This window comes from Microtus oregoni, unplaced genomic scaffold (genome assembly GCF_018167655.1).
Source record: "Microtus oregoni isolate MIOR12 unplaced genomic scaffold, Mior012 000041F_ref0000270, whole genome shotgun sequence".
NCBI lineage: Eukaryota > Metazoa > Chordata > Mammalia > Rodentia > Cricetidae > Microtus > Microtus oregoni.
This window is the reverse complement of record NW_024543208.1, coordinates 15,729,834-15,742,476: the sequence shown is the minus strand read 5'-3', so window position 1 is coordinate 15,742,476 and position 12,643 is coordinate 15,729,834. Positions and strand designations below refer to the sequence as shown.

General features: G+C 54.3%; 1 protein-coding gene across 1 annotated transcript in view; it reads left to right on the top strand.

The window, feature by feature from the left end:
• Positions 1-575: 575 nt before the first annotated feature.
• The window catches only part of Col27a1 (collagen type XXVII alpha 1 chain), a 119,173-nt gene continuing 107,105 nt past the window's right edge, over positions 576-12,643 (top strand). Inside the window, exons 1-3 of the mRNA XM_041632459.1 lie at positions 576-780; positions 6,015-6,085; positions 9,376-11,093. Coding sequence (XP_041488393.1) covers positions 725-780; positions 6,015-6,085; positions 9,376-11,093 — 1,845 coding nt within the window. The 5' untranslated portion in view covers positions 576-724. The remainder of the gene's footprint in view (positions 781-6,014; positions 6,086-9,375; positions 11,094-12,643) is intronic.

Sequence of the window (12,643 nt, the reverse complement as noted above, 5' to 3'; positions counted from 1 at the left end):
TAAATCATACGTTCCCAACCTCATTTGTGATGGATCTCTGAACAACCTGGAGCAGCCCCCTTTTCACGTGTCTGTTTTGAGATCTTTACTAGGAGGAGCGGGGAGCATGTCCCTCTCGGATGGATGGATGGTCGCGCTAGGCGACCGAGGCTGCATCCCTTGCTGCGTCCGGCAGGGGGCAGCAGGTGGCAGCAGAGGGTGGCCGGGAGCGGGGAGGAGAAGAAGGTGGAGAGCTGCGGCGGACCGAGACTTTAAATCGCCTTCATTTCCCCCAAATCCTTCCTTTTCCTCTCCTCCCCCAGGCCGGCGGGGAGGCAGCTTCCACCGCCCTCCGCGTGCACTCGCCCGGCCTTTCTTTGCCTCCAGGGACCGCTAGCGGCCAACCTCCAAAGTTTGATTCTCTCTCTCTCTCTCTCTCTTTCTCTCTCTCTCACTCGCTCTCTGCCTTTTCTTGCTTCTTCCTTTTCGGTGGAAGCAGAAAAAGAGAGAGGCAGGGGCGAGCGCGGCTCCGGGACTCCTGGGATCATGGGCCTGGCGACGGCGCCTGCGGAGCTGAGGCCGTGCTGCTCGCCTGCTCCGGTGCCTCTGGGCGCAGGGCTGCGCCGGGGGTGCGCGAGTAGCGCGCTCTGAGCCGGCCTGGCGCGGCGCGGCAGGGGGCTGGCGGCCCCATGGGGCGCGCCCACACTTGCCCCCCGGGCTCGGGAGTATGAAGTAGGGGCCTGCCATGGGCACAGGATCTGCACGGGGGGCCCGAGGCACAGCGGTGGCAGGACACTGGGGGTGAGTACTATCCCAGAGATGCCCCTGACCCAGCTTCCTGCGCCTCGGATGAGCACGGAGTCTGGGGTTCCCCTCCACGCCAGACGCTAGCGCTCGCAGAGGAGCGTCAGCTTCCTGTAGCTTCCTGAAGGAAGGCCAAGGGTTAACAGGGGCTGAGCCCCCAGATCGAGCTACGCGTTGCCGTTAGGGCCAGAGCCAGCAAAGGAGGGTCTGTGCAGAGCCGAAGAAGGCTAGTGGCGGCACTCAGAGTGGCGGGCCCAACAGGGGATGCGGCAGAAGAAGAGAGTCTCGGTGTCTGTAGGTCTCGAGCTTGCACGCCTCTGGTTCTACAGCCCCGTGAGTCAAGTTTGTAGGTCTCCAGGTCCGGGCGTTTGCTGTTTGCTCATTCTTTGTGGTTCTGCACGCCCCTGCTTTCCTAACCTCTCTGCCTGTGAATGTGTCTGCCTGGGTCTGAGTGCCTCAGACTTTCCCAGTTTCTCCCGAGAAGCCTGCAGTTCCTGTCCCTCTCCCGAGTAAGTGAGGAGTGAGAGCCAGCTTGTGGGAGCGGAAAGGCCCTGGGAGATCACCAAGTCCAACCTCCTTGTACAGATCGGGGAACCGCGGCCAGAGAGGGGCTGGGAATCTCCAGGGCGGGGCCGCACACAGCTGGCACCCCGCGGCTGGGATTCCCAGCTTGTGCTGAAGTTGTAAGAGAGTGAGGGATCCAGTCACTGCGTGTGGTTGTGTGTGGGAGAACGCGGTCCAGAGAGGCCCTGTGGACTGCAGCGCAGGCACAGGGCTTGTCCTTTCATCCTGTGGGACTCTAGGGTTCTCAGGAGAGCCTGGCTGGGATGTAGCACCGCCCACCCGCTCAAGAAACACCCCTCTGAGCTGAAGCCAGGGGGATGAGGCCACCCTTCTTTTCATGCCTTGGAAAAGGCTGGCTGTTTAAGATTCCCCCACTCTCCCACCACACACAGTCACATACACAGCGCACCATGACTCATTTTCTCCGGGAGACCCTGTGCCAGGGCAGATGCCAGCGGTTGGACAGTGTGGTGGTGCCAGAGAGCACCCACTCCACAATGAGGCTTCAGCAAGCCTTCCAGCTTTGCGACCCCCGGCTCCTTGCTTCTGCACTGGGAAGTTCTCCCTCCTGTTCATTCACCCTGCTGCTCAGTAGGCATCGGCCTCTGGGATCTACCCTGAGGAGGCCTATCCTCCATACTTTCCCGTGTCCCTGCTTGCATCCAGCACACACCCCTGATTCCTTGTTGGCAGTTTCTTCCTCTGATTTCAGTGCCTAGAACCTTCCAGACATCCCCATGGCCTGCCCTGGTCTGGCATGCAGAGGATCCTGTTCACTGGCAGTCATGAATGGCAAGGAAACAGTCCTGGGCTCACGTCAATGGAAAGTAGGCTTTGGGGTAGAACATAGGAACCTAGCAACAAGCAGTTTGAATTCGAGTTCTGTATGCTATGCTGTGTGTGTAACCTGGTATCCCACCTCTATGCTCCCCATTTCTACATCCACAAGGTGAGCACCAACCCTCCCAGCTGGCAAGGTTTTGTGAGAGTTAAAGTTTGCTCAGAAAGGGCCCTGTACCTGGCCTGGCATAGAGTAAGCGCTCAGAAAGCCACAGCTGTTATTTGTGTCTGTGCTCACTACTTTGTCAATGGGAAAGTTCTGGATGTATCCTGTCCAGACAGATGACTCTGTGTGTATGTGTGTGTGTGTGTGTATGTGTGTGCGTGTGTGTGTGTATGTGTGTGCGTGTATGTGTGTATTGTGTATGTGTGTAGTGTGTGTATGTGGTGTGTGAATATGTATATGTGTGCGTGTGTGTATGTGTGTGTGTATGTGTGTGTATGTGGTGGGTGTGTATGTTTGCATGTGTGTAGTGTGTATGTGTGCGTATGTGTGTGTGCGTATGTGTATATATGTATGTTATGTGTGTCTGTGTGTGTCTGTGTGTGTATTTGTGTGTATGTGTGTGTATGTGTGTAGTGTGTGTATGTGGGTGTATGTGTGTGTGTTGTGTTCCCATGGAAAAGGACTTTGGGTGTGGCTGTCTTGGGCACGTAGGGTCTGATGAGGCCACAGAAGCAAGTGAGACAGGGACAGACTAATGTCCTTCCCAGCCAACCCTGGCACTGCTCAGTCCATGGTAGAACAGCTAGATGCAGCATCCACAGAACTGCATGTCTTAAGGGTTCCTATGCCCTCTAAGCTAGAGGACCTCGGAGCTCTGTGAATGTTGAAGCTGGGAGGGACTTCTGAGTCATCAGTGTTTTCAGGATACAGGTATGGAGGGAAAGCCATCCAAACAGAAGGCAGCTTCTGGCCAGTCTCTGACCAGGAATGGCCTTGTGTGGTGAACTAGTTGCCTGGACTCTTGCAGAGGACAGGAGCCTCTGACTACTCCCTGGAGGGTTGCATGTTCAGGCTGTGTGTCCGCAGCTCCATCCTTTGTAGCTGGTATCTGAGATGCCTGCTGCCCTTTCTGGGAGTGGACCTCATGCATTGATCGTCTGTATACCAGGGAACTCCTCTGTGTCCAAACCAAGGCCCGGGGAACTGTAATGAAAACAGAAGTCAGGGAGAACAAAGCCTTGAGCCAGCGCAGCCACCAGCGTTATTAACAGTAGCCTAAACAGCTCTGGAACGGTAGCCACACTCTGGGCCTCCTCCCTTCCGCAGCCAACTTTCCAGGCTGGAGCTTACTCACATAGATGTCTCCGGGGCTCCAGGCTGCTTCTCTGTTCCCGCTGAGATCTCTAAAAAATCCCACTTTCTCCTTTAGGGAAAACAAGTAAGACATTGGTCCATTAGAGGGAGGGTTGACTGGCCGTGTGGCTTTGGGCAAGTCCCCTCTCTCAGCTCTTGTTGCCCATCTCTTCAGAATGATGATTAGGGACAGACTCTGGTCCCTAGAGATCATCAAGACTCTGTTATCAGTGGGATGTGATGAAGTTTAAGCCTCCAATGTGCACAAAAACCCAACCCAAAGGCAAGCTGCGTTTTTGATAGTCTTCTGCAGCTTTGCCTTAGGCAGCTGAGTAGCAGACAAAGCCTCAACTCATCTCCTGTATCATCGTTGAGAACTTAATATAGTGCCCTCTAATCTACCCTCTAGAGTGTCCATAGTACAGCCAGAGATGACCGCGGAGGAAACATGGAGGTCTTGTGTCCCAACATCTAAGACAGTTGTATGTGATACAGCATTGTCCACAGGACTTCTGGGAGCTTTTGGGATCCAGGCATGCTGGGGAAGCTTTCTAAGCTTGGATGAAAAGGTTGGCTTTGCCCCAGACTGCCTGGCTACTGTTTTTCTAGAGTGCTTCTCTGAATGGCGGTGTATTTGGGGTGCCTTTGGAGGGAAGCACCTGCCCCATCTGGGTGCAGTCTTCTCTGTCCAATAAAACTAAGTAGCCTGTTCCCAGTTTCCAGGGCCACGAGGCTGCCCATGTCTTTTCAAAGCCAACCATGAGGGGAAGACTCCCTATCCTTTGCAGAGGGCAAACCCTGTGTGGCTGGGCACTCTGACTGTCAGTCAGCCTCAGTGAGTGAGACTTAAGACGTTTGAACCAGGAAAGAGGAGAGCTCCTAGCAATGACAGCAGACTGGAAAGGGCAAGGGGGGACCTGGAAGAAGGTGGAGCTTGGGAGGGGAATTTTGGGAAGATGCTTTCAAGTCCAGAGTCTTGCTACACCACGTGGTCCCCATGCACCATGCAGGTACATGTGGTTCCTTTACTGCCGCCCATGCTCAGACCTGCTGGAGGAGGTGCCAAGACCCTATGTCAGCATCCCAGGGCCCTTTCACCCAGTCAGCCGTAGACTGCAAGAAACCGAAAACTTACTCCAACCTGATTTTAACAAGGGGCCAGTGGTTATTCCCCTTTGAAAAACCTCAAGAAAGATCAGTGTAGGGGTGGAAGCATTAACACCCATGACTGTTCCCTTGCTGCCATCCTCGTGTGGTCATGGGCCTCCTTACCTCTCACACGCCAAGTGGCCGGCAGCATCTCTGAACTGTGTGTCCTCATTCAAAAGCACGTGGAGGCCAGTAGTAAACTCTTTCTATTCATTTCAATATTTTCCCGGAGTGGCTGACAGCTATCCGCTTACATCTCATTGGCTATGTCTGAGTCATGTATGTATGTAAACCAGTCACTGGCATGATCTGTATTCATCCAGTATCCTCTGAACTCTGTGAGTGGGCAAGCCCAGGTGGGGTGCCACACACCGCTTGCCATTGATTCAAGCTCCTACTGCGTGTGAAAGCAGGGAGACCTGGCAGGGAATGAGCCAAGGGTTGCCGACAGAATCCCTGGGTTTCCTGTATTGCCCTGGTCCCCGGGAGCACACCAGCTTGATTTTACTCTTGGAAGAGGAACCTGGCCAGTCTGCCCCAGACAGAGCCTTTCCCACTCCCCAGTCACCCAGCTCAGCTTCCAGCCACCATCTCAGCCATCTCTGGCCACATGCCCCAGCCTCCTCACTGCCCTCCTGGGGATCAGATGCCCTGAGTAGCTTGGGTGTCCTAGCAACTGCTCCCACAGGAAGGTGACATATGATCCTCACCTCTGCCCATGATGGTAGTAGCCACTGACTTTCCGCACACAGCAGTGGGGTGGAGGTGATTGATAAGGGAGGGCTTCCCTGGCTGGGCCATGTCAGTTCTTCAAAGCATCTGGCCTGCAAGAGAGGGTGTGTCAGTCCACACCGCAGACTGGAGGAGCTCAGGAAGGCTGAGTGACCCATCTGGAGTCACACAGACTGGAAGTCACAGGGAACCAGGTTTGCTCCTGGAGGCTCCTGGCTTGACTCTGCCCCCATCCTCCAATCCCCCGTTTTCCTCTCTCAGCTGCTGACTGAGCCGTGAGAAGAGGTCTTCTCTTTCCCTGGTCTTCTATTTTCCATCTGCCTTTCAGCTGTGGCTCTGTTATCCGTAGCCTGGGGCCTGAAGAAGCCTGTCTTGATCTTTTGAGGCTGTAACACAGATGAATAGACTGGAGGGCTGGACTCCTGACCTCACAGCATCTAGCACAGGGCTTTAGACTCTGCTGTAAAGAGAAAATTGTGTTGCTAGCTTGTTGGGGTGCTGGGGTCCGTGAGCAATCTGGGAGCGAGAGTCAGTCTGATTGGTCCTTGAAGGCTGTACCAGGATGGGAGGGAACTGGCGCCCTAGCTGAATCTGGGTGTGAGGGCGGAAGCTGATGCCCTGTGCATTTGTGTCTGCCTGTCTCCAGGGGGTTTCTCTTCGCCTGGATCTTGGTCTCATTTGCCTCTCACCTGGCCTCCACCCAAGGAGCTCCTGAAGGTAATTCTCTCTTTTCTTTGTTCAGTGGGAGACAAAAGGAGGGCGGAAGAGAACTCGAGAATGTGGCTAGCAGACATCCACACCACTAGCTGGACTGTAGAGGCTCAGTTTTCCCATCCAGAGAATGGAGCCAACCATGGGCCCAGTTCCCTGGGGTCTGTGAGGGGCTGGAAGGGTTGCACGCAAGACCGTTTCCCGGAGTCCAATCTGAGCACCTTCTTTGGTTCAGTCTGCTGGTATCGTAAGAGCCACCTCTAGGGAACATGGAGGCTGTCCCTGAAGAGCTGTCCAGTTATCTACGGGCTAGCCTCTCCACTGCCCATGGAAACTCAGACCTTTCCCATATCCGTGCCAAGCGGACATAATGCCTCTTAAATTAACTGCCCTTCCCTCCTCCCTACCTGCCATGTTCAAGAGTCCCCATAGCCTGACTTGGCCACTGGGTAGGAATTGGACCCCTGGGAGGTAAGGGCCATGCCCGGAAGGAACTTCGCTGCCCAGCAACATTTGTTCATGTGTCATATTTTCCGAGCTTGTGGAACAGCTGTCCAGAGTCCTGAGTCAGGCAGGGGGTGGGAGCAATCGGAGCTTACTGAGCCAGGTTTATGTAATAAAGGAATCTTGCCGGAGCCAGCTGGCCGGCCTGTGCACCCTGGCTCAGGCCCTCAGTTCAGCCTGTCCCTTGTCTTTCCCTCCCATTGGGAGTCAGGATGGGGCTGTGCTTCGCCCCCTGGCCATCCGAGTAGTTTCAGAACAGTGTGGGAGGGTGCCTGAGAACTGAGACCCTGAGCTTGGGTCCCTAGGTCCCAGCACAACACCCTGGGTAAGCCTCATCCTGCTGTCATCATCTGCCATGCCATCCTGGCACTTGAGAAAGAGACAGGAAGCTCCCAAGTTCCAGGCTTATCCGAGCCACATAATGAGACCTGTCTCTAAAAAAGAGAAGATTATTCAATGCCTTGCATGTATTGAGTGCCTGTCTCCAAGATGACGGAGAGAAACAGATAAGCTTGCATGGGATGCAAGTTCGGTTTTGTTCTTGTCAGCTGTGATTTTGTTCATCTGAAAGATCAGGAAGCACCACCTTCTACTGTGGCCGGAAACTTCCAGACTCACAGTTGGTACTTTAGTGGCTTCAGAGTGATCACAGAAGCTGGGTGATCATCAGGTTTGAAGGTCCAATATGATCTATCCTGGCCAGCTGTGTCTCCTCTGGGGTGGTCACATGGCTAGGGGCTTGGCATGTAGAGAAGGATGTGGGGGTGTGCCAAGAACTGGCCTGAGGAATACCCTCGCACTGCAGGGTATGTAGGTGGCTTCCCTTCCCAGATAAGTGGCTCCTCCCACTTGAAGTTGCTTATAGTGAATAGTATTTCATGTTAAGACAATCTCAGTGGCTAAAACTAGCAAGAGCTCCTAAGAAAATCATAGGCAGTATTTTGTTTTAGCCAATTACTGAGGACTGGCTGGAGTGAGAAAGAATAGGATGTTCTTGGGTTCTGCAGAAGAGAGTCTTCGTCTAAGTCATCATGAAGCTACACGGACAGTACCCTGGGGTGCAGAGTCCTTATGACACTGGGAGCCTGCTGTGCTGCCTGAAGGCCGAGGATCAGGAAGAGACTCCGGAGGGCTGGAGTGAGGATGACAGTGCAGCTTCTCCGCGTTGACCCAGACTTTGGTCCATCCATCTCCGCACATCTGGACATGTATCTCCATCCATCCATCCATCCATCCATCCATCCATCCATCTCTGCACATCTGGACATGTATCTGTGTCTTTCCATCCACCCATTCATCCATCCATTCATCTCTGCACATCTGGACATGTATCTGTGTCTTTCTCTCCATCTATCCATCCATCCATCCATCCATCCATCCATCTCTGCACATCTGGACATGTATCTGTCTTTCTCTCCATCCACCCATTCATCCATCCATTCATCTCTGCACATCTGGACATGTATCTGTGTCTTTCTCTCCATCTATCCATCCATCCATCCATCCATCCATCTCTGCACATCTGGACATGTATCTGTCTTTCTCTCCATCCACCCATTCATCCATCCAGTCATCTCTGCACATCTGGACATGTATCTGTGTCTTTCTCTCCATCCATCCATCCATCCATCCATCCATCCATCCCTCATCTGCTCCATGGGTGTCACCTGAGGATCAGTTAGATATCATGTGCTAGATTCAAGCTCTAGTGTGGCCTATGATCTGTGCACTGAGCAATAAGGAGAGAAATTCTGCTCTCAATATTAGAGTGTCAAGGCTCTGATTCAGACCTTCAAAATGGGAGTTTTAGAGATAGCTGGGAGTTCTGGAGGCACTTGAAGGCTGCCTGCAGAGGTGGAGGCAGGAGCCAGCCTTTGTAGATGCTGGTAGTTCAGATAGCTGAAGATAATCAGATAGCACAGAGAAGTTGGCCACAGGGCTTCCTTTCCATGAAGACTATATGGGCAGAACTTGCTTCAAAACAAAGCAAAATACCCAGAAGATTGTTAGATCTAATGTATGTGTACAGTGTGGATCATTGCTTTCCCGCCTTAGAAATGGTTGAGAGAACCAGGCTCACCTGCATGGACAGCATATTTGCATTTGTTCTGGTCAACACTCTTCCTTTGCTCAGGGAAGCTGCACCACAACATAGTTACTAAGGATGGGAACTGGTTAGAGCGTGGGCAGATGTGGGCAGATGCTCGGCTGGAGAGTGGAGACTGCATGGGTACGGTGGGGGGGGGGTCCTTCCTCTGTGCTCTTCAAGGATGCTCGGGAGGAAGACAGACACCTCTGAGAGCAGAGCCTAGCTCCTCAGCCTCCTCCAGCCAGCCAGAGAAGGTGTGCCTCTGACGAGGTGGTGAGCCCAGCCAAGCTCCCTAGACTTCCTGGCTAGGGGCCTGCTTCCCGGAAGAGGAGGGAAAGGGCATCTCTTTGTTTTTGGTGGCTGCAGTTTTCCTTTGAAATTACTTATTGCTAGTTACTTTGCTATGAGGGCATTTGCTCACTTAATCATCTCATTGTCCTATGTGTGGGTCCTATACTCTGATTCCTTCTGACAGATGGGAGACTGACGCTCTAGGACCACAGAATTAAGAGGTAGTAGAGCAAGTTGTGGATCCAGGAAGAACCCAGGAGGGCAGGCAGGAGCATGCAGCCCAAGCCTGGAATGCAAGGTCGCAGTGTGTCACAGTCGGCTGCGCTGTGACAGCTCAGCCTGAGGTAGGGCTCTGTGCAGGTGGCTGCTTTTGGCCAGAGCTAAACTCACCTGTCCTATCTTTCCCTACCAGATGTGGATGTCCTCCAGCGGCTGGGCCTCAGTTGGACAAAGGCTGGGGGTGGCCGGAGCCCCGCACCGCCTGGTGTTATTCCTTTCTCATCTGGCTTCATCTTCACACAGCGGGCCAGGCTGCAGGCTCCTACCGCCACAGTCCTTCCCCCCACCCTGGGCCAGGAGCTGGCGCTGGTGCTAAGCCTCTGTTCACACCGTGTGAACCATGCATTCCTCTTCGCCATCCGCAGCAGGAAGCACAGGCTGCAGCTGGGCCTGCAGTTCCTCCCTGGCAGGACACTTGTGCACCTGGGGCCCCGGCAATCTGTGGCCTTTGACCTGGATGTGCATGATGGGCGTTGGCACCACCTGGCCCTGGAGCTGCGCGGCCGCACGGTCACATTGGTGACGGCTTGTGGGCAGTACAGGGTACCTATCCCGCTGCCTTCCCCTAGGAACGCCACGCTCGACCCCCAGGGTTCCTTCCTCTTGGGGAAGATGAACCCTCGCGCTGTCCAGTTCGAAGGTGCCCTCTGCCAGTTCAGCGTCCACCCCGTGGCACAGGTTGCTCATAATTATTGTGCCCACCTGAGAGAGCGGTGCCGACAGATGGACACACACAGTCCCCAGGGGGGAGCCCTCTTCCCCTGGAACTCTGGCCTGGCCTTTGCTTTGCATCCTGAACCAGCCTTGCTTGGTCTGGGAAACGTGACCAGAGCTCCAGAAACCGTGGGAACCAGGCCTATAGACAGGGGACCCATGGTGACTATGGCTCCCGCCATGCCCACCAAGCCCCTGAGGATTGTCCCTGCAGATGTACCCCAACACAGCTCTTCCCGGACGCCACTGGCAGTTGCCAAACAGTCAGCCAGAAAAGCCCCTTCCCCCTCCCCCTCAGAGCCATTAGCTAGTTCCACCAGGGCTCTTCATCCAGCTGCTGCCCAGCTGCTAAAGACCACAGCCACTAGGCCCACCAAACATCCCCCCACCAGACCTTCTGCTATTTCCCTTTCAGTTGCCCCTGTGAAAAGTCCCTATCCAACCCAGAAAACAGCCGCCCTTTCACTCACAAAGCCCATTCTACCCACCCAGAAGCCGGTGACCCACACCTCGCACCCACCACCTTTCAGAAGCTCTAGTCCCACAGTCAGGCCTGTCCAGAAGACCTTTGTGACACCCCCACCTCTAGCACCCAGCCCCCAGCCCCTGCGCCTCACTGTTGGCTTATTGAAGAAGTCTACTGTTCCCACGGTAGCAGACTCTAAATTCAAGATGACTAGTTGGGCCAACACCAGTGCCCCCAAAACTCTGCAGCAGACTGTGTCCCAGTCTTCTGTTCCCTACCTGGGCTCTGCAAGAGTCTCTGGGACCCTGGCTACTGCCCTCCCTCCACTGGGCATTGGAAGTCCTAGAATGGCTCCTCCCACTCGTGATTATGCTTCAACTCCTGCTGGGAGCAAGAAATTCACAAGACTGGAAGCCTTCAAGAAAACCAGACCTAAGAGCAGCCCCCGGAAGCTTCTCGGCCCTGGGAAGACAGCAAGGGACACCCTGAGAGAACTGACAACCAAGCCCAGCCGACTGTCCACCCCAGCCCTGGTCCTCGCTCCAGCTCACCTACAGTCCTACAGCCCTCAGCAAACCAGCAGCAGCTTCCCTTTCTTCCACATGCTGGGCCCCACAGCTTTCCCGGTGCTGATGGGGCCTCCAGGCTCCAAGGGAGACTGTGGCTTGCCGGTAAGACTGAGTGGGGTCTGCATGCTGCTTGGTGCATAGTGGGTGGCTATGAGACAGTTCAGTCCAGAGGATGACCCCTCATAAGGATGAGAGAGTTTAGTCCCCAACTCCTTGGCCTTACTAGCTCAGTGGCTACATGTCATCAGGCAGAGTTGTGGACCATTGGGGCAGACTTGGCAGGAGTCCCTAAGTTTTAACTAGCTCAGGTCCCAATGCAAGGGTCTGTGGCTTAAGGAACACCATTGTTGACGGGCCTAAGTCACCACAGTGAGCTGACAAGCTGCTCCCTATGTGGCCCTGCTGGCATGTGTGCCTGTCTGGGAGCTGTGGACAGAGATCATGGACGAGTAGCTCGGGATGTATTTTGCTTGGCACATGAAGCACCCTTTTTATGCAATCTAGTAGTCACCGGCATTGAAACAGTGGGATGGTTCATAGGAAAGTCTAGTCCACTCAGTTCTCTTGGAGGATGGGAGGCGTGGTGACTCTCACGTGGCCTCTTATCTCCATGACGCCATTTCTCCTCGGAACTTCTTAGCTGGCATGCCCAGTGGCACGGGTCACCTACCTGGTCAGTACCCATGTTTGAATGTCCGCCCCTAGTTGGGGAGTTGAAGATGAGGGAGGACTTTGTGGGTCAGGAAACAAGGAAGAGACAAAGAAAAGGCTTTCCATGTGCAGAGGCTTGGCTGGGACTGTGTCCAGGGTCAACGACCTTTCCTGGCCGAAGGCCATCACTCCAGGCAGGGAGGAGTGAGGTGGGGTTTCTAGAAGGCTCAGGCCCCTGCTCTGACCTTGGCAATGGGCCTGGTGCAGTAGGTGCCCCTTCCACAAAGCCAGGCCTCCCACTGGGCTGTGGCTTTGAGGGCCAGGCACCCTGCAATGTGGAGACAGTGGCAGATGCTGAGGCTTCCTGGGTCTCACAAACACATTTAATGAGTTTTAATAATCATTTGGAATAATATTTACCCAGCCTGTCTCCGAGGGGACAGAGTCTCCTCATCATAACCATATTCTGCAGCTTATGGAAACAGTGCACATCACTCCACAGTTAGGTCAGCACTCAGCTCACGCTTCCCTTTGTTCTCAAACTGACAGTCTGGAGTTGGGGATCAAAGGATCTGGAGGACAAGACGTGGAACCTTTGCACCTGGCCTGACCCTGGCCCAGGTGCTCTTGGCTCTGACAGGGCACAGGGTTGAGGAGGTGAACTGCACTTCTGAGACAAGGGTCCTGACTCTGGCCGTGCGGTACACCTCAGCTGAATAAAAGAGACTACCAACTCTCTCCAGGCCAGGAGTGGGACAGTCAGACAGGACCATGTTTGGGTGTGGACTTTTAGCAAGTAGACTGTCTTTTGGACCTGTGGAATTTGTAAACTATGTCCCGTTTCCTGGGGTTTGGGGCTGCGGTTCGCTTTCTGCCAATCTTATTCTTGAGTTTTCCCATTGTCAGAGGAGGCCTTGGAGTTGACATGCTCAGCAGCTCCGGGATTCTTTAGCTGACCACTCCTCTTTGGGGCAGGTGATGGGATAGGAGGCTGCCCAGAG